General features: G+C 41.0%; 1 protein-coding gene across 1 annotated transcript in view; it reads left to right on the forward strand.

The window, feature by feature from the left end:
* Positions 1-19,094, forward strand: part of CLUAP1 (clusterin associated protein 1) — a 223,910-nt gene that overhangs the window by 127,351 nt on the left and 77,465 nt on the right. Inside the window, exons 7-8 of the mRNA XM_082261862.1 lie at positions 6,555-6,688; positions 7,502-7,643. Coding sequence (XP_082117988.1) covers positions 6,555-6,688; positions 7,502-7,643 — 276 coding nt within the window. The remainder of the gene's footprint in view (positions 1-6,554; positions 6,689-7,501; positions 7,644-19,094) is intronic.

Here is a 19,094-nt window from a genome sequence, read left to right on the forward strand (position 1 = left end):
TGAAATGTAATGTTCTCTTATTCTGTAAATGATACTGACCATATTTAATAGGACATAAGACAGTAATACAGTAATGTAGCAGTGTATCTTTAGACTTCTATAATGCCATAAGTGGGCTGCATGTCTGATACATCTCAGCTGTGAAACACACAGAAATTTCTATTGAACTCTGTGGTGACAGTATATATTTTCCCCCTATAATAAATTATTTTTATAGCGCTAAATTAAAGCTATGTTTTATTTAAATTCTGCCTTCAGGTTGACTTGGCGCTTTGTTCATGGCAATTTTTCACTTTGCTGTGCAACAGTAGGAGCAAATCTGCACTATACAGCAATTCAGCTAAAAGCGGTCTCCGCTCCTCTCTCTTTATCCAGAGAAGTCAAGCATGACATCTTCCCTTTATGCTGTACTGACATCTGTCATGAATGCCCACTTTACAACTACTGTGTTAGAACTAGAGAAAGGACTAACATTGTAAATGCACAGATTAATAGAAAATGAACATGCTCATGGCCATTAGAGAGACTCTGAAAATATTGTTAACCAACGTGTTTATACCTTTGACTGGGCCCCTCGCATACATGTCTACACAATAGGATGAACAGTCACAGGATATAAATGAAGACAGTGAAAAAAAAAGAGCTTTCAGGGACCTAAATTAGACCTATACTCAAATGGTACTTTTCAGCTGTGTAATAATCTTGCTGAACTGGATAAATGAACAGGGATAAGAATGCTGGAAACCTCTTCTAGATCTTTCCCTGAGCAAGTGTTTCTCTAGGCTCCCCCTGTGCTGGTTGCATGACCAAAAGCCTAGTCCTGTTTAGTTTTTTGGTCATGTGATCATCACATGAGGAGGGAAAATGGAACAAAATTTTCAAAATCTTTTGGAAAGCCACCATAGCTGCAAAGAAGGGGAGGCGAGGCCTTATTATGCAAATGTTTGTATTGGCATGTCCATAAAGATCATATAGGTGTGATGATCGGGTGTTCACAAGCTTTTGAACATCTTATATATCAGTGGCACCACCCTAACTTTTATATCAATGCTAATTTTAGGCAGATGCCTAAGTTTCATGCAGATGTTGGTGGAGCTGAGGGCTGTACATCAGTGAACAGCCCCCCTTTATTATGTGTGTGTGTGTACAAAGAAATGAATGTCTTTCTTGGAGAAGCACTATAAAATGTTTAGTTTTGGCTTCACAGAGCTTTGACCCCCCCCCCCCCCCCCCTCTCGCCTTTAGTAATGGTGGGTACACAAAAGTAGAGTTTTGTTAAAGAATTAGCAAAATTTGAATGGGTGGGATGGAATTTTTTTGGGAAAAATTGTACAAATTATAATGGGACCTGTTTGATCTGCATATGATTCCATTCAAAAAAGCAAGTGTAGACAAATTGATGAGGACTTTTTAATGAAATTGACTTACTAACGGCAAGAATGCCCTGATAAACCATTTCCACTTGAATGTATGAGTGAAATTCTACGTGTTTACCTAGCTTAAAGCAGTATTAAACCTAAAAGCAAACTTTTATTATATTGCAGCTTACTAATTCTTAGATGTGATAGCTGCGTTAGCTTCCATTTTTTAGACTTGCTTTCTTTTATTCTTATCTGCTGATTGTGCAAGTAAGTTTGTTGTTTTTCAACAGAAAAGCTATCTTGTAGTTACAGGAATGAGACACACCATGTAACACTGACAGGGGTGCTTAAAATGGTCCAGCTTTTATCTATTTATGTAAAACCTTTATTCCAAAAGGATAAAATGGTTAGCTATAACTCATTATAAAGTGCTAGCTGTCATTTTAGCTTCAATTTATTAGTGTATTTAAATCTGTTAAAAAGGAAAGCGAAAGTAGAACCCTATTTTCTCACAGGACATGGCAGACTTTGTAGGCACAAGATGAAGCAGTTTCTAAAAAATATATCAAAATTTTATTACAAATATGATTAAAAGAAAAATATTCATATAAAACCATGATAAAACCCTCTACATTCAGTAGGTCAACAAACACGCAATCCTGAGCATAGAGGTAACAAACCGAGCCGTATTTTTGATGCAAAAAAGTCCATCAGTAGAAATAATATATCTGATGTCAACATGAATATCGAGATTCAGGCCCAGAGTTTCTCCATACTCGTGCAGTTTCGCAAGATTAACTTGTTTCCATAGGACTGATTTGGGTGGGTGCTGTTATTAAAACAAGCATTTAAAAATATTACATAATTATTATATATAAATTACACAATGTATTAATTCATTTCATTTCTTTCTATATCTCTGTGCATTCCATTCACAAAGCAATAGGATAAATTAAATTATGCTTGCCTGATCAAATTTAACTGTAGATGTATGGAGGATGGTAGATCATGGGTGCGAGCACAGGGGTCATCCCAGGGGAGGGGGAACCCAATAAAGGATTCCCACTACTTTTTAGACAGAACCAACCACACGTGAAGGTGTATAATAAATTATTCAAGCCACAACGCTCTATAGCGAGAGGGATGTATGTTACATTTATTCATTGAGACCTAGGTAGGTAAAAGGCAGCCATGTAATATTGTAGCATATCTAGATATATTACCCCAAAGATGTAAGGGTATAGCCAAACAGCAGGTCCTGGAGTAACAGTAGAAACCATCCAGGAAAAAAAATTGTAAACCAGTAGTATAAAGGTGGTATTCAGTGCCCTTAAATCAGGGGGTTAATACCTGTGTTCGAGCCAATATTTGCAACTTCTTTTGTGTTGTTTTCCAGTATATTGCCCAAGTTGCTTGGCTCACCGGTTACACTACCGTAAGGTATCCTATTTATGGTGTCATATTACCGTCTGTCTTGATTTTGGGCGGTGAATCTCTTCCCCGGGATTTTTTCACTTCCCCTTTTCCCACCCCTTTTTCAGGTAGTCATATGAGCCCAAAAATGCTGAGAGGGATAGACTGTCAAGAGTGGTACCCTTCTATATATTGCAAGAGAAAGTAGGAAGTGGAACAGCTATAGAGTCCACAATGAAGAGCGTTTACCCCCAGGGTTTTGGAGTAACACCTATAAAGGAAAGGACATATATATTGATGATGAAAAACTATGTAAAAATGACTGTACTAATGTCATAACAAAAAAACAGCTGCTAGCACTACAATTCAACAAAATATTGTGTAACAATCAAAAGAAATGTAAAAAGTGCAGCTCTAAATATGAAGCATAATAGATATGTAAACCAATATGTATGAATACAAATAATTAAATATATAACTCAATAAAGCGCAATGTGCAGTAAACAAAATATGTGCTTAATACATAATATAGACGGTAATAATACCATGGGACAATGGAAAGTGCAATATGCAAATGAAAGAATAGGTGTAAAAAATTCAATAGTGTAAAAGTCAACACTTCAAAGCTGTGAGTATAAAACTGCCACTGTGTATCAAGACTGTCCCAAATGTAAAAAGTTGAGAAGTCCACTTCAAATGGAGTAATAGAATATCCAATGTCCAAATAAGGAGTCACCAAAACATGTGCATCCACAACCCAGGAGGGAGAGTAAACACGCTTACCAGAACATGTGGACTCAACTGCCACTGTCAGTCTCCCTCCTAGACTCTGCTTCCTCCTCCGACTGCTGTTCCAGCAGAGGCTCCGCCTCTTCATACACACTCAGGAAGGAGAGAATGGAAAATCCCACATCATGTAACACCTTTTACTAAAAGGAAATACTAAGTGAGTGCAGTTTTTAGTATTTCCTTTTAATAAAAGGCGTTACACGATGTGGGATTCCCCTTTCTCCCCTCTGACCGAAGACTGAGACTGACAGAAACAACAGCAGACTGGCAGGAGTGAACGAGGAGGATACGGTTCCTTTGCCATTGGAGTTTATGATCTGTTAGAGGGACCAGATGTGGTGGATAGTGATGGTGACAGCTCTTCAGAGGCTACTATCTCGACCATTGTCCTGGTTTTTCCATATCCATGCATGATTGATTGCAGCTGGCAGTGAGTCCACATGTTCTGGTAAGCGTGTTTACTCTCCCTCCTGGGTTGTGGATGCACGTGTTTTGGTGACTTCTTAATTGGACATTGGATAGTCTATTACTCCAATTGAAATGGACTTTATTCTCAACTTTTTACATTTGGGACTGTCTTGATATACTGTGGCAGTTTTAGGGCTTGTTCACACTTGACTAAATTTCTGATGCTTAACAAATGCTCCTATAGCGTTAGTATGGGCATTAGACTGGCTTTAATGAGCTTTAGTATGGATGTTAGACAGGCGTTTTACAAGCCTTAATGAGGAGTTAAAAATGCTTCTCAAACGCCCTATGGGCAGTTCTGAAGCATTTGATGAGCATTAAGGAGCGTTAAAACTGCTCCACAAACATATTCCATTACAGTTAATAGGCTAATCTTAACGCCCCACAACTGCTCTGCAACTGCTTGCCAGAGCATTTGTGAACCGTTACCATAGACTTGAATGGGAGGCGTTGAAAAGCTTCAAACACCTCCTGACTCGACATGAGGCTTTAATTTTCAAGTGACGCTAACACATCATGCTTTGATAGTGTGAACAGCACTGTGTGCGGTCTATTGTATCTTGTGCATAGGCGTTTGAGGGACGTTTTTAACACCTCTCAAACGCCTGCTTTTAATGCCAGTGAGAACTCAGCCTTATACTCACAGCTTTGAAGTGTGGACTTTTACACTACTTTAATTTTTTACATTTATTCATTTGTTTGCATATTGCACTTTCCATTGTCACATGGTATTATTACCATCTATATATGTACTGAGCACATATTTTGTTTATTGCACATTGTACTTTATTGTGTGATCTATGTTATTATTTGTATTCACGCATATTGGTTTACATATATATTGATGGAATTATATAGTATATGAATCATTATTATAAGTCTAAAACTGCTGAAAGAATGTTAACAGTCCCATATGGAATCGTATTACCCACCTTAACACAACGGGCAGGCATCCAACTAAAGATGTCCCCTACATGTAATTTTCAAACAGAGCTGCTGCTGTAAACCAATGGGGAAATGGGCCTACAAACAGAAGAGGGATAAGGAGTATAAAATGCCAAATGGCATTTCAAGGCATGCAAGCCGCCATGTAACATGGGGATTAACTGCTGCCCCAAGGAAAAAGGCCTCACCTCAGAGTGGATGTCTGATGGTAACGTCAGGCTGGTCACTGAATCGGGATCCCCCAGATTTAAATCTGCTAGTACTTCTAACACCGACCCCCCCCCCCCCCCAAATGACAAAAGCTTCTGTCAAAATCTGCCCTCTGTGCGCCTTCATCCAGAATGTTGTCTGTAAAATAGAGGTGGTGTGTTTTGCTGGCCAGATTACCAGGTAAAAATGGGGGAAAAGCCTAAAAAGTAAACTAATACAGCCACCCCTTCTAATGATTGGTAAGCTTCCATATATTACAGTTTTGGTTTTGGGTTTGATACCACTTTCTAGTAGTTGTAATTCTCAGACATAAAATCTGAATAAAGCACTTTCTTTCTAAAGTGTTTACTTGCCTCGTTCCACTGTATTTCTCTCTGCAATTTTTTTCCTCTGTTATCTGCATGAGTCATTTCAGACTTTGTTCTTGACACCAACAGCTAAAAAGGTGACAGTGACAGGGGAGGGATCTCCAACACACAGCCAGTGATTGATAGCCTCAGCTCTGTTCCTGTGTGCTGAGTGAAGAGGGGTGTGTCCCTTCCCTCCAATCCGCTCTCAGAGCTCTTGTACAATGTGTAACTGCAGCTCACTGTCCTCAGCTTTGTGAGTCTGTGAAAAAAACCTTTTCATTAAAAATGTACAGTAAAAATGGCTACAGATAAACGGGTACAACACATGTAGGGGGATTTGTTTCACTTCCATGTATCATATGAGACTAGTCACTTTACTGGGTGTAGGTAAGTGTTTACAACCACTTTAAAGCAGATTTCCACCCTATTTTTGATTTTTGGCCCCCGGCATTGCTAATCATATTACAATGAATGTTTGGAATGTTTTTCCCAAAGCATATTACCTGTAAGATAAATATAAAGCTCCATTTCCGTTGTACCTCGCCGCAATTAAGTGCATCCTATCCTGCTGCCCATTTAGTTCCTGGGATACAAAGTGTCAATAGTCCCAGGAGCAGCTTGGTATGCTAGCTTTCCTCCAGATTTTCTATATTGATTGACAGGTTGCCATAACAACGGGGTTGGTACTTCCTCCGATGCCGCCATTGTTATGGCAACCTGCATTGCAACAAGTACGCCGCACTTTGTACATAGTGCACAGGCATGAGATCGGGAGGTGCATGCTGGGTAGCCAGCTGCACCGTATCATGAAAGAAACTCCTAGCGGGCTTCAGATGCCCACAATGAAGTAAGTAAAGTAAGTAAATTTAGCAACTAAATAACAAAAAGATTAAATGTACAGCATGTGCCAGATTACATTAGATAAACTGCGACTATTACAGGGATGATTTAAAAAAAAAAAAAAATGACATGAGCTCCGCTTTAAGTCTTCACCCTGGGCTATCCTTACTTGTTTCAGGAGCAGTGTCAGAAAATGAGAGACCTTCTGACTAATGGCACATCAGATGAAGAGAACCTAGAGGCTAAAATTGAGAAGCGCAGGAAGGAACTTGAGAGGAATCGGGCCAGACTGCAGACTCTACAGAGTGTCAGGTAAACGAGGCTTCCCTAAAGGAGGATTTTCTTTTGAAAAGAAATGTACCATCTGCTTCCAACATTTCTATGTAATAATATGAGTCCTTGGTGGGAATGTGGATTGGATTAAAGGAAACCTATAGCAAGAAAAACATGGTGGTTATTATCACTACTGACCGGTTCTGCAGAAAAAGCATAGCTGTCATACTCGTTGTCTTCCTTCAGTACTTAACCTGTTGCCACCTATGTAACGCATATGTTTACTGGCAAAGTGTGTGAGCTTTTATGCCCACTCAGAGCACATATGTGTCAATGGACAACCAAGGTTTCTGTGCTGGGAACGCACAGTGCCCAAGCTGTCATAGACCGCTCTCAGGTCTCTTGTTATGATCAGAACCTGGTAAAACAGACTCCCAATCATGTGACTGCTGTGAAAGCCAATCACAGTGAACCGGAACCCAGCCACTATATGGAGGTGTAAAGATACAGCTTCAGCCTAAACTTCTCTTGTCTATGCTAGAGGGACATGGTCAGGAGGAGTTCAGGCTGTATCTGTATCTTTACCTCTCTATATAGTGGTTGGGTTCCAGTGTGCGGCTTTTTCACCTTCTGTCTTCTGATCTGTTCCAGCTGGCTTGGATAAGCTTGTTTGAACATCTGAACCCGATCTGTGCTTCCGACTGCAGTCACAGTAATCACATAATCAGAAATCCCCCCTCCTTTTTTTTATTTTTTTCTAAGTCCCACCGTGTCTTGGGTAGCATTGGAACATGGTCACACAGCCCTTTGTTCTCCAATCCTCTGAGTTTCATGATGTATCTTTCCACACAGGCCTGCCTTTATGGATGAGTATGAGAAGCTCGAGGAAGAGCTGCAAAAGCAGTATGAGATTTATGTGGACAAGTTTCGTAACCTCTGCTTTCTGGAACAACAGCTAGAGGATCATCATCGGGTGGAGCAAGAGCGATTTGAGGTAAGGACCATAAGGGCCTGCCTACACATTTATCTGTCATAAAACTCATTGAAATTAGAAATACCATTTATTATAAATCATTTTTTTTTAAGTTCTTTCTTTAGCCTTACCTGGTCCTTTAAGTTAATATTGTTTCTTGTTAGTTATACCATATTAGAATAAGCTGTTCACAAATTGGTATCTTATACCTTATTGGAACCTTGCGATGTGTTTAATTCTAAGCACCCATCTCTTAAGCTGTCACTTATTCTGAGGTCTTGATGCAGTATACTACACTGAACATTTCACTGCCCCAGTCTTCTCACTTGTCAGCAATGAACATGCTTCCTACAGGCACCTGCTATGAAGATGTCACTTTTGATGGCTTCAGCCACACTGACTTGGCAATGAAATTTTTTCCTACCTCCAAAGAACTAACAAAGAGTTAAATGATTCTGTCAATTATGCGACATTAATAGTAGCCTCACGAACAGAGGCTGGCCCGCGAGACCCCTAGGTGCATGCCCCACTGTTTGCAGTGGGTATAGTGTAGGGGAGGTCCCAGTGCAGTGCGTGCAGTGGAGTCTCCCCTAACGTGTGTCCTACCTTCAGAAGGGGGTCCCCTTCCAGAGGGTGCAGCATGCACAGGGAAGATCCTGGCAGCATGCTGTAGCTGATGGCGGCCATTTTCTCATAGTCTGGCTGGTCTCCGGTTGGCAGCCATGTTTGTGTAGCCTGATGATGTAATGGGAGCCATTTTCCTTTAGTCTGGCTGGTCTCCGGTTGCAGACATATTTGTGTAACCCGATGATGTCACGGGGTCCATTTTCCCTTAGTCTAGGAGATGCTGGAGATGACCGAAGCCTTGTGGGGATGGCGAAGCTCCTCCTTTTCCTCTTTTTCAGTTTCCTCTTCCTGTGCCCAGGACATATGAACAGGGATGGCGCCCATGGTGATGCTGGGTCCAAATTCTCAGCACTCCTCTGATCGGTAGGGTGAGTCCTTGGGGGTTCCTGTTATCTCTCTCTCTGTTGATAGGTACCCTGAGCCTTGGGGGGATCCTTTAGTGGTGCCAAAAGATCGTTTTTTGTACTGCAAGGTCTTCCTTTCCTTATGGAGCCTCAGGATCACATGTCCCCCACTGACCCCCTCATGGAGGTAGCAAGTCCCTCTGAATCCCAGCTTCCCATGGTTGCACTGACGGTGGTCCTGCAGTCCTTAGTGTCCCGGGTTTAAGTGGCATGTGGGTAAGGGCCCAGGAGGAAGCGTCCCCTGCTCTCTGCTCAGTCTTTCTCATCTGATTCTGATTTGTAAACAAATAAAATTAGCACAATTTCCGTAGATTAACCCATGCTCTATCTAATTGATGCGATATGAGTACTGAACTCCTAATAATTATAGCTGATTTTATATGTTAAAAATTATAAATAAATGTACAAATGTGCAAATAAATGTGCCAAACTAAAGTGCAAATGCCGTATGTCTCTCTCAATAGCATCTGTGTTAATATGTGTTATTTAGCTCTAGCCAATATATATATATAGTATACCCAGATAAATCTTCAATTTTAAATTATGCTAGTGCAATAAGTATTTTGTATATAGGAAAAGTGCCAGTGCAATTAAATATAATAAATGTACAAATTATATCAATTATTGGAAACCACAATTAGTCAAAAAGAATATATCAAAAAGTATATAAATTATAATGGTGACAAATCAATCAATATTGATGTGATAAAGTGCAGAGTACTGCTTGATCACAAACGAAGTGTTCATGGTGTTCACACGTGAAGATCCTCTCACCCATAGTGCTATAATAGTTTGACGCACTTCCGGCAAACGGCTACCACTAGACGTCAATACCTGGATTCCGTGGAACGCACGCCGGCTGCGTTCCCGGAAGGAGCTGTGATCGCTGTTCAAGTGGATATTATATTGTTTATATGCCCAATATTCTTTACTGCTTGTGAGTACTTTTAACCATTTGAATTAATAAACTTTTTACGGGCTTCACTATGTTAGTTTATTCCTTCTTTGAGTGACCCCGGAGAGAGTTTCCTGATTGGAGAACTGCAGGTCCAAACAGCTCTTAGGCTCATTTGACCCACTGGCTCTGGTGAGTGGATTCTCTTAGGGGGACCCGAGGCACCTTCCACTGTATGGAGCACCATAGCACCTTTGGCATCAGCACATCATTGAGCACTATTGCACTTAATTAAGGGACTATCAATTCAAATAATTGTGTGAATTGCTACACTGTGGACATTGATATTGTTTGCACCTTTGCACTTATATTGAGTACCTTATTTTGGCTCCATTGTATTTAATATTGTTTTGATTCAGCACTATTGCACTTTATACACTTACGTATGATCTAACTCGGCACTATTGTACTTTATTGTTTATGTATTTATGTTATTCATACCTAAGTGTTCAAATTTCACCGTCATTGCATGTGCTGCTTTTTGGCATATTCATTTGCTATAATAGTTTGTCTAGATCAAACTCACCAGAAGCTCTGCTGGTAAAATTATAAAACAGCAAGCAAGCATAAACCCCAACGGCAATCAGCCAGACACCTTTTCTCCTTATAATCACACCAGGATGGATCAGGGCTCAGGATGGTCCGTATGGAGAAACATAAAAAGGAATGCCGTTCATGTAAAATTGTATAACACTCATTTTTTTAAACATAAGATTAAACACACTCACATGGGCCGGTGTCTACCAGACACAAAGAATCTGCGTATATAAAATCCTCCACTGCCTCGGTCGCCGTAACAGTGAAGACGTCAGGTGACGAAACCGGTAGGGCGTGGCGTAGGACGCTGAGACATTACCGCATCGCATTGCTACACTGCATCTAGGCTCCGGGTACACTGTTACGGCGACCGGGGCAGTGGAGGATTTTATTTATGCAGATTCTTATGTTTAAATAAATGTTATACAATTTATGCTTGCTTGCTGGTTTATAATTTTACCAGCAGAGTTTCTGGTGAGTTTGATCTAGACAAACTATTATAGCACTGTGGGTGAGAGGATCTTCACGTCATTTGTGATCAAGCAGCAATCTGCACTTTATCACTGGAGGATTTTTATGGATTTGTTTGATGGACTTATTTCTCACAATATTGATTGATTTGTCACCATTATAATTTATATACTTTTTGATTCATTCTTTTTGACTAATTGTGGTTTCCAATAATTGATATAATTTGCACATTTATTATATTTAATTGCACTGGCACTTTTCCTATATACAAAATACTTATTGCACTAGCATAATTTAAAATTGAAGATTTATCTGGGTATAATATAAATATATATTGGCTAGAGCTATATAACACATATTAACACAGCTGCTATTGAGAGAGACATACAGCATTTGCACTTTAGTTTGGCACATTTATTTGCACATTTGTTCATGCACTAGCACTTTTAATTATTGATTAATTAAATTTATTTCTAATTTTTAACCTATAAAATCAGCTATAATTATTAGGAGTTCAGTACTCATACCGCATCAGTTAGATAGAGCATGGAATAATCTACAGAAATTGCGCTAATTTTATTTGTTTACAAATTGCATATATAGCATCGCTATAGTTGATTGGCTGCATTTCTGATAGGCTATCCTTAATATTCAAAAAAAGCTCTCTATTTTTTCCAAAGAGCTCCTAGGCACCAGTTCCCCTTATTATTGGGTATCATCTGATTCTGAGCCTGATGCTGCCATGGACACGGCCCGTCCAGGGGGGCTTAATATCACAACCCCAGATCCATCCGATAGTGAGGATGATTCCTCCATGGTCGCAGCACTTATCACTGCAGTGCCTGAAATTTTAAAAATGGTGGATGCGGCTGATGTAGCCACGGACGTGGCTGTGTCATTTGGTAAGCATAAGTCACCTCCAAAGGTGTTTTCTTATGTGCCTTATTTTGACAGGTTTTCCTGTAAGGAATAGGAACAACCAAAATTACCTTTTGTGGTTCCCAAACGTTGTGCTGTACGTTACGCTTATGAGGAGTCTCTTTTAAAAAAGTGGACTAGTCCACCAGTGGTGGACCCTCCTGTTTCCAGGTTGAACAAAGCTACCATAATCCCAGTAGAGGAATCCCCATCCTTTAAAGACCAGGCTGACAGGAAAGCGGAGGCTGTGGCATGCAGCATGTTTACTATGGCTGGTTCGACATTGCGGCCAGTCTTTGTCTCAGATCCTATCTGAATGGGCCAAGATTTTGCGCCAGGGCCTGGGGGGTGAGCAGGTCCCCCCTGCTTATGTTGATTTAGCAGACCAGTTGGTCCATGGGCTGCAGTTTATTTGTGATGCAGCATTGGATACAGCTCCTGTGCTGTCCCCTTCAGCATGAAGGTCTGGGGTGGGGGGGGGACATCTTTGCTCATTTCCAGCCTTGTGGACCTTCTTCATGAGCGTCTAGGGGATCCACAAAATTATTATTTTGGGGGGTACCCAGAAAGGAGGACAAAGCTTGTCCTTTTCAGGTTTTTTAGGTCCTGAGTCTCCTTTTGCGGATTTAATTCCTGCAAAGGTTCAGGTAATGTCCAAACTACCTAAGGTTCCCCCTATCCCTGTCCAGGAAATTGATTTATCTAGGTCTGATTCTAATTTTGCCATGGAACCACAGGCTGTGATTCACCGGCTGCTTTCACACAGATAGTTCTCTCTCCCATTTTGCATACAGGTTCTGAGTCTGGTGGTATCCACCTTCAAGACAGTTCTGTTTGCACAGCCCTTCTTTAGCAGGTTCGGCTCCACATGAGGATACCAAGATTCATGGCGAGATCATGGGTTCCTCTGGCAGACGCAGCAGGTAAGGCCAGTATCATCCTTCGCTCAGGCTTCTTCTGCAAATCCTGCGAGGAATCAAGGACGTGGATCTTCCAATCAGTCTGGTGGCAATAAACGTCCCTTGGGGGTTTCCTTTCAGAGAAGACCAGTTGTTCCACGGGTAGATCTGCCATCCTACTTTACAGTCGCTGGTTTTAATTGCTTAGCTATTCAAAGCCAGGTACTGAGGGATAGAGGTCTGTCTGGATCAGTGATCCTTACTATGGTGAAGGCAAGGAAGTTGTCTTCCAGCAAGATATATCATTGTATGTTGAAAGCATACATCTTCGATCCTTTTCTGTGGCTCGGATCTTAACCTTTCTTCAACAGGGCGTTAATCAGGAGTTGGCCTTGAGTACCATCAAGGGCCAGATGTCTGCCCTGGCAATGTTCTTTCACCAACCCCTAGCCACACACTCTTTAGTTCGTATCTTCATTTAGGGGGTTTGACATGTGGCTCCACCTGTACAGTCTCTTTTGCCGACCATGGGATTTAGGTTTAGTACTTTCGGTTTTCCAGAAACCTCCATTTGAGAATATTAGGGAGATTCCCTTGCCTACAATGTCCCAGAAGATTGACATTCTTGGTGGCTATTACCTCTGCCCGCAGGGTATCGGAATTTGTGGCATTATCCTGTCTCAGTCCCTATTTAGTGGTCCATAGGGATAAAGTGGTTCTTTGTCCATGTCCATCATTCCTGCCCAAAGTTGTCTCTGACTTCCATTTGAATGAGGACATTGTGTTGTCTTCCTTGAATGGCTTCCAAGCTGGCTCATACCAAGGAATTTGCTTTGCATACCTTGGATGTTGTTTGTGCGATTCGGGTATATCTGGCAGCTACTGAGTCCTTCTGGAGGTCGGAATCGCTTTTTGTGGTTACGGACGGACCAAGAAAAGGGCTGGCAGCTTCTTCGGCTATCATCTCCAGATGGATCAAACAGACGGTGGCTTAGGCCTATTCCCTTAAAGGTCAGGTTCCACCTTTCCCTGTCATGGTGCATTCTACTTGGGTGCTGAGTGCTTCTTGGACCACTTGGTCTTTGGTGCATACCTTCACAAAATTCTATAAGGTAGATACTTTGACATCTGCGGATGCTTCTCTTGGCCACAACATTTTGCAAGCTGCTGTTTAAGTGGGGCTGTTCCCTCTTGAAGTGTGTTTTTCTTTAAACTTTTATTTTTTAGATGGGGTTCCTGTGTTTGGACTAAAATGCCGGAAAAAATTTACATTTTTAAATTTTTTTTGGAATGTTATATAGCAGAAAGTGAAACTATTGTTTGTTTTTGTTTTTTTCAGAAATCTTTGTTTGTTTATAGTGCAAAAATTAAAAATCGTACAGGTGATCAAATACGGCCAAAAGAAAGCTCTATTTGTGGGAAAAGAAGGACATCAATTTTATTTAAGTACAGCTTTGCACGACCACGCAATTGTCCGAATCACTAAAAATGGCCTGGTCATTAAGGGGGAAAATCTTCCGGTCCAGAAGTGGTTAAGGACCGAGTTGGTTTAGTGGAGTGTCACTAAATGCAGCGTGTGATGCAGAGTGTGACTAAATGGCCATCATCTATTAATTAGCACGGAGGTGGTTCACTGAGCACTTTGGAGCAGTTATTTGTACAAGCACACCCAATTTGTTTCAAAGGCTTTGGACTCTAGTTCTTTCTCACAATTCACTTGTGGAACTTTTCTCTAAGGATTGCTAGAGCCTATTGCAAATCCTGTCAATTTGTGTTTATTTGGTTACTTTTATTTCACTAAGTGCCGGTTCACACTACGTCGCTCCGACTTAGGGGGCGACCTGTGAAGTCGCGTGCAACGCGACTTCGGCGCGACTTGCATGGACTTCATAAAATTAATGTCTATGCAAGTCACCTCCAGGTCGCCCCCAAGTAGTACAGGACCCTTTTTCTAATTCGAAGCGACTTGTGTTGCTCCTATTAGAACGGCTCCTGTACCGCACAATGGGATCGTGACGGACCGCGACTTGTCAGGCTGACAAGTCGCGGTCCAAGTCTGACTAGTGTGGATGCGGTCTTAGGGTTACTGTTTACAAATATATTTTTTATTGTCACAAAGAGAAACATTTCATGTAACGTTTTATTTATCTTACCGTTTATAGATAACGCCCTTTTGTTCCATAAAGAGAGAGACACTGTATATAAATGTTATCAATAGATAACGCACTAGTACACAATTTTTTTCTGGTATTCAGGGATTTCAAAGTGCAGCAATCTGATTTCTGAGCTAGCGCATCCTATTACCTTTTTCCATTCCCTATTTGTAGAATTGATTATATAACTTCTGTGTATTGCAGTAACTATATGCTAACTTTAACTCTGATTCTGAATTTTGTGAATGAGCAAACCATACACAGGGATGGAGATTTGACACCAGTGCTGGAGTTCACTATAACTGCAGGACAGGAATCTGTGGGGGTGCAGAAGTACAGTAGAAATAGTACTAACACACAAAACTATCAGATCTATTTTTTTTTTTTTTCTTTATGTTTTCAGAAGTAACGAAAAGGTACATTTGTGGAGATAAATGGATCATAACACTTCTACACATATTAAAAAATGGTGCCAAAATTCAGCTTTAATTCATATGTGTCATCCATTGTCTATGTACAGTGTAGGGGCAGACCAGAAAGACTTTAATTTAATATGCAAATAGAATTTGCAGAGTTCAGCTCAACAGGAAGGGTTAGAGAAGGATTGGACAATCCCTGAACACCATTGTACTAGAGCTACACGACTCTGGCAAAAATGAGAATCACAATTTTTTTGCTTAGAATAAAGATCACAATTCTCTCATGAATCTCAAAATCTTTTTTATTTTAAAGATATATATATATATATATATATATATATATATTTATTTTTTATTTTTTTTATTAACCATTTGAAATAAGGCTGTGACTAGGATTACCCCCCTCCTCTGTCATGGATTACCCCATCCTCTGTCATGATAATAATGGGTTAACTAAAGACAGCTCACATTTGAAAAAGCTTGGCATGAATGTACACTTTGCGGAAAGGGATGAAGGGTGCAATGTCCCCTGAGCCTGTCTGAAGAAGAAACGTGGTACTGCCCATCCACCACATCACGTTGTCTCTCAGCTGATGCCAGTTCCTGTATTGGCGTCATTTGCTTCCACGCAGGCTCCGCCACGGCCGGCGGTTTCCCCTCTGGTCCCAGGTACCTTAGTTTTTTCCGCCACAATACCGATGCCAGCATCCCGGGGACACCCTTGATCCCAGCATCTACAGTTTTTTACTATGCAGACATCCCAACCTGCAAAAACTAATTTCAGGTAGGTGGCACTCTGCGCCCCTCCCCTAACACAACTAGAGGATGATCAAATGCAATGAAATCGGTATACAGTGGTTTACTTCTTCTGAGAGATATTATAGAAACACTCTAACCACCATGACCACTTCAGTGATTTGAAGTAGTCATGGTTGTAGGAGTCAGAAACACTGCACATGCTGGGATACTTACAATTATGTGCTGGGGGCTAGTTGCACCCCTAGCACATGTGACTTTGCTGTCTGGTACTGCTGGTGGGTACTGTTGGCTGGTACATACTGCTGGCGGGTACTGCTGTGGTTACTGCTAGCTGGTACTGCTGGCTGGTATTGCTGTGTGTACTGCTGGCTGGTACTGCTGGGGTACTGCTGGCTGGTACTGCTGTGGGTACTGCTTGCGGGAAATGCAGGCCAAGAGTGAGTGTGAGGAGCTGTGCAGAGCCGATGCTTCCTGTAGCTCTCCTCAGTCTCCTCTCATAGGTGGACTGCATTTGCATCACTCTGCCTGTGACAGAACAGAGCTGAAACTACACAGAAAGCATCGGCTCCGTTCTGACAGCTGAGCTCTGACACAGACAGCCGGCATAACGCCCAGGTATCAGGCAGCCGCAGCCCGCATGCCAAAAACTTGGAATGTCTGGCTATGTGTCATCTTAAAGTGGAGTTCCGGCCTCGGGGGTGAAATTTAGATAAAAATACCCCCGGGACAGTCAGGGCTAGTACATTCCACAATGGATAGCCTCTGAACTGTCCCGGGTCGCACTTACCTTTTAGAAGAAATACTTACCTTGAAAATTTCTTCTCCAGCCCTGCCATCTCGGATGTGGGCAGCTGAAGCCAGTGCGTCCTCTTCTGCGCCCTCTTCCTTGTCCTCTTATCCCAGAATGCGCCTGCACCGGCCCCGCTCGTCAGTTCCGGTGCGGGCGCGTCATCCCTCCACACCTTCTGGGCATGCCCAGAAGCTGTTTAGCAGGGAATGACGCGCCCGCACCGGAACTGACGAGCGGGGCCGGTGCAGGCGCATTGATTCCTGGGAGCGATGACGTTCAGCTCCCAGGAATCAATGCAAGGAGGAAGTGACGCCGCGGCCGCAGAGGTAGGAAGTGGAAGAAAGGTGAGTATATTTTCTTCAATAACAAGGTAAGTAAACGAAAAAAAAATTGTAATTATCCATTTGTTTTTCAGGTGACCTAGAGCAAGCGGATGGCCCAAAATTGATTTTGTAGATTTTGAGGCCGGAACTCCGCTTTAACTCATTATGACTGCACTGAGATTCGTGGAAATTTGGGACTGAGATTGCAGGGGGGGGTAAATCGAGATTGCGATTATTATATAAATAATTGTGCAGCTCTACATTGTACACAAAACTATACACTGGTTTGATTTTGTATGAGTAACAGGTACCTTTACAATTGTAAATGTATACGGGGACGTATTATTGTCTCCCTCCAGCAGTCTTATCGTGCCACTTCTTTATTTCTAGTTTAATCTGTCGTCTTCAGCTTACATGGGAGCACATTCAATTTTAATACATATCACCAGATGTGAGGCAGTGAACATTTTTACCTAATCTGATCACTGAAGATTTACTTTGTCAATTATAAATCTGCCATCCTCTTTAAGCTAATATGCCAGGATGTGATTATACTTCTTGAATTCTGCATAACAGAGACACTTCTATTATGAGATCTCTAGGAGAAAAGGACAGCTGTCCAAACACTTGCCAGATGCAATATACAACCCCAATTCCAAAACAGTCGGGACGCTATGTAAAATTTAAATACAAACAATGCAATGGTTTGAAAATCTCATAAACCCATATTTTATTTACAATAGAAAACGGAAACCATGTCAAATGTTTGAACTGAGAAAATGTACCAAGAAAAAAATTTGGTAATTTTGAAATTGATGGCAGCAACACGCTTCAAAAAAGTTGGGACAGGGCCATGTTTACCATGGTGTAGCATCCCCTCTTCTTTTAAAATTACTCTGTAAATGTTTGGAAACTGAGACCAGTTCCTGGAGTTTCCCGGTCTTCTGTGTCGTATTTTTTGTGTCAAGATGTGCCAAATATTTTGAATATTATATTTATATGAATGGTACATTTAACCACTTAGCGGCCACCTTCAGTACACTTTCTGCTAGAGGGCGACTCCCCCAAGCACCATGACGTACCCTCATATGCACGGGCATGACCGCTGGGGCATGATCTGCGACCTACTTTGTCCAGAGATACAGCGGATTGTGGTGCTCAGTTTCGCTGTGCGATCACATGACACCTAGTAAACAATAGTCATGAATAGAATCCATTCATGACATAATTGTTTACTTCTGTGTGTGATCTGAGATTGATCACTAGTGAGGACATTTTACTTTGGCCAATCACAGCACCCTGTACAATGTCATAGTTGTGGGCCAATTACAGCATCACAATAGTAAACAGTCAGGAATGAAAGCTATTTATGACAGTTCAAACAATTGCTGATAAAGTGATCAACACTGTAACAAGCACTCAGACTGTAAAAAAAAAAAAAAAAAAAATGTTTACAAAAAAGAATAAAGAAATTATTTGATTTTTTTTTTTTTACAAACTGTCACGAGTCAGTATCACTTATCACCGTCATATGATGATGATGTACTGCACTAGTGTGTATGAGAATATGTAAAAGAAAAAAAAAATTATTTAGTTTCTTTATTTTCCAAAAAGTTGTGAAAAAAAAAATGTAAAAAAAATCTCTCCATGCCTCTTACTAAATATCTTGGACTGTCTACTTTCCAAAAAGGAGTCATTTTAAGTCTCTTAAGTATTTTAAGTCATCAGTACATCAGGACTGATCAATTTTCAAATATACTGTATATACCATATTTTGTAGACTCTACCTTTCACACAGACTAAATAATATACACTGATTTAAGTTACTTTTACCAAAGAAATTTAGCAGACTACATTTGACCTAAATTTATAAAGAAAGATTATTTGTTTGCACAATTTTATAACAGAAACCCAGCGCTGATTAAATACCACAATAAAAATACCAGCGCTGAATAAATACCACCAAAAGAAAGCTCTAATTGTGTGAAAAAAATTATCTAAATTTCATTTGGGTACAGTGTTGCATGACCCAGCAATTGCCAGGTAAAGTAACACAATGCTGAATAACAAAAAATGGCATGGTCATAAAGGTGGGTAAAACCTCCAGGAGGTCACGTGGTTAAATGAGCTTTGGCCCAGAGAAGATGGCTTTTCTGGATCATGCTCAGATATGGTTTCTTCTTTGCATGATGTCTTCCAGGACAGCCCACGAGACCT

The sequence above is a fragment of the Pelophylax lessonae genome (assembly GCF_965119305.1).
Source record: "Pelophylax lessonae genome assembly, chromosome: 6".
Taxonomy (NCBI): domain Eukaryota; kingdom Metazoa; phylum Chordata; class Amphibia; order Anura; family Ranidae; genus Pelophylax; species Pelophylax lessonae.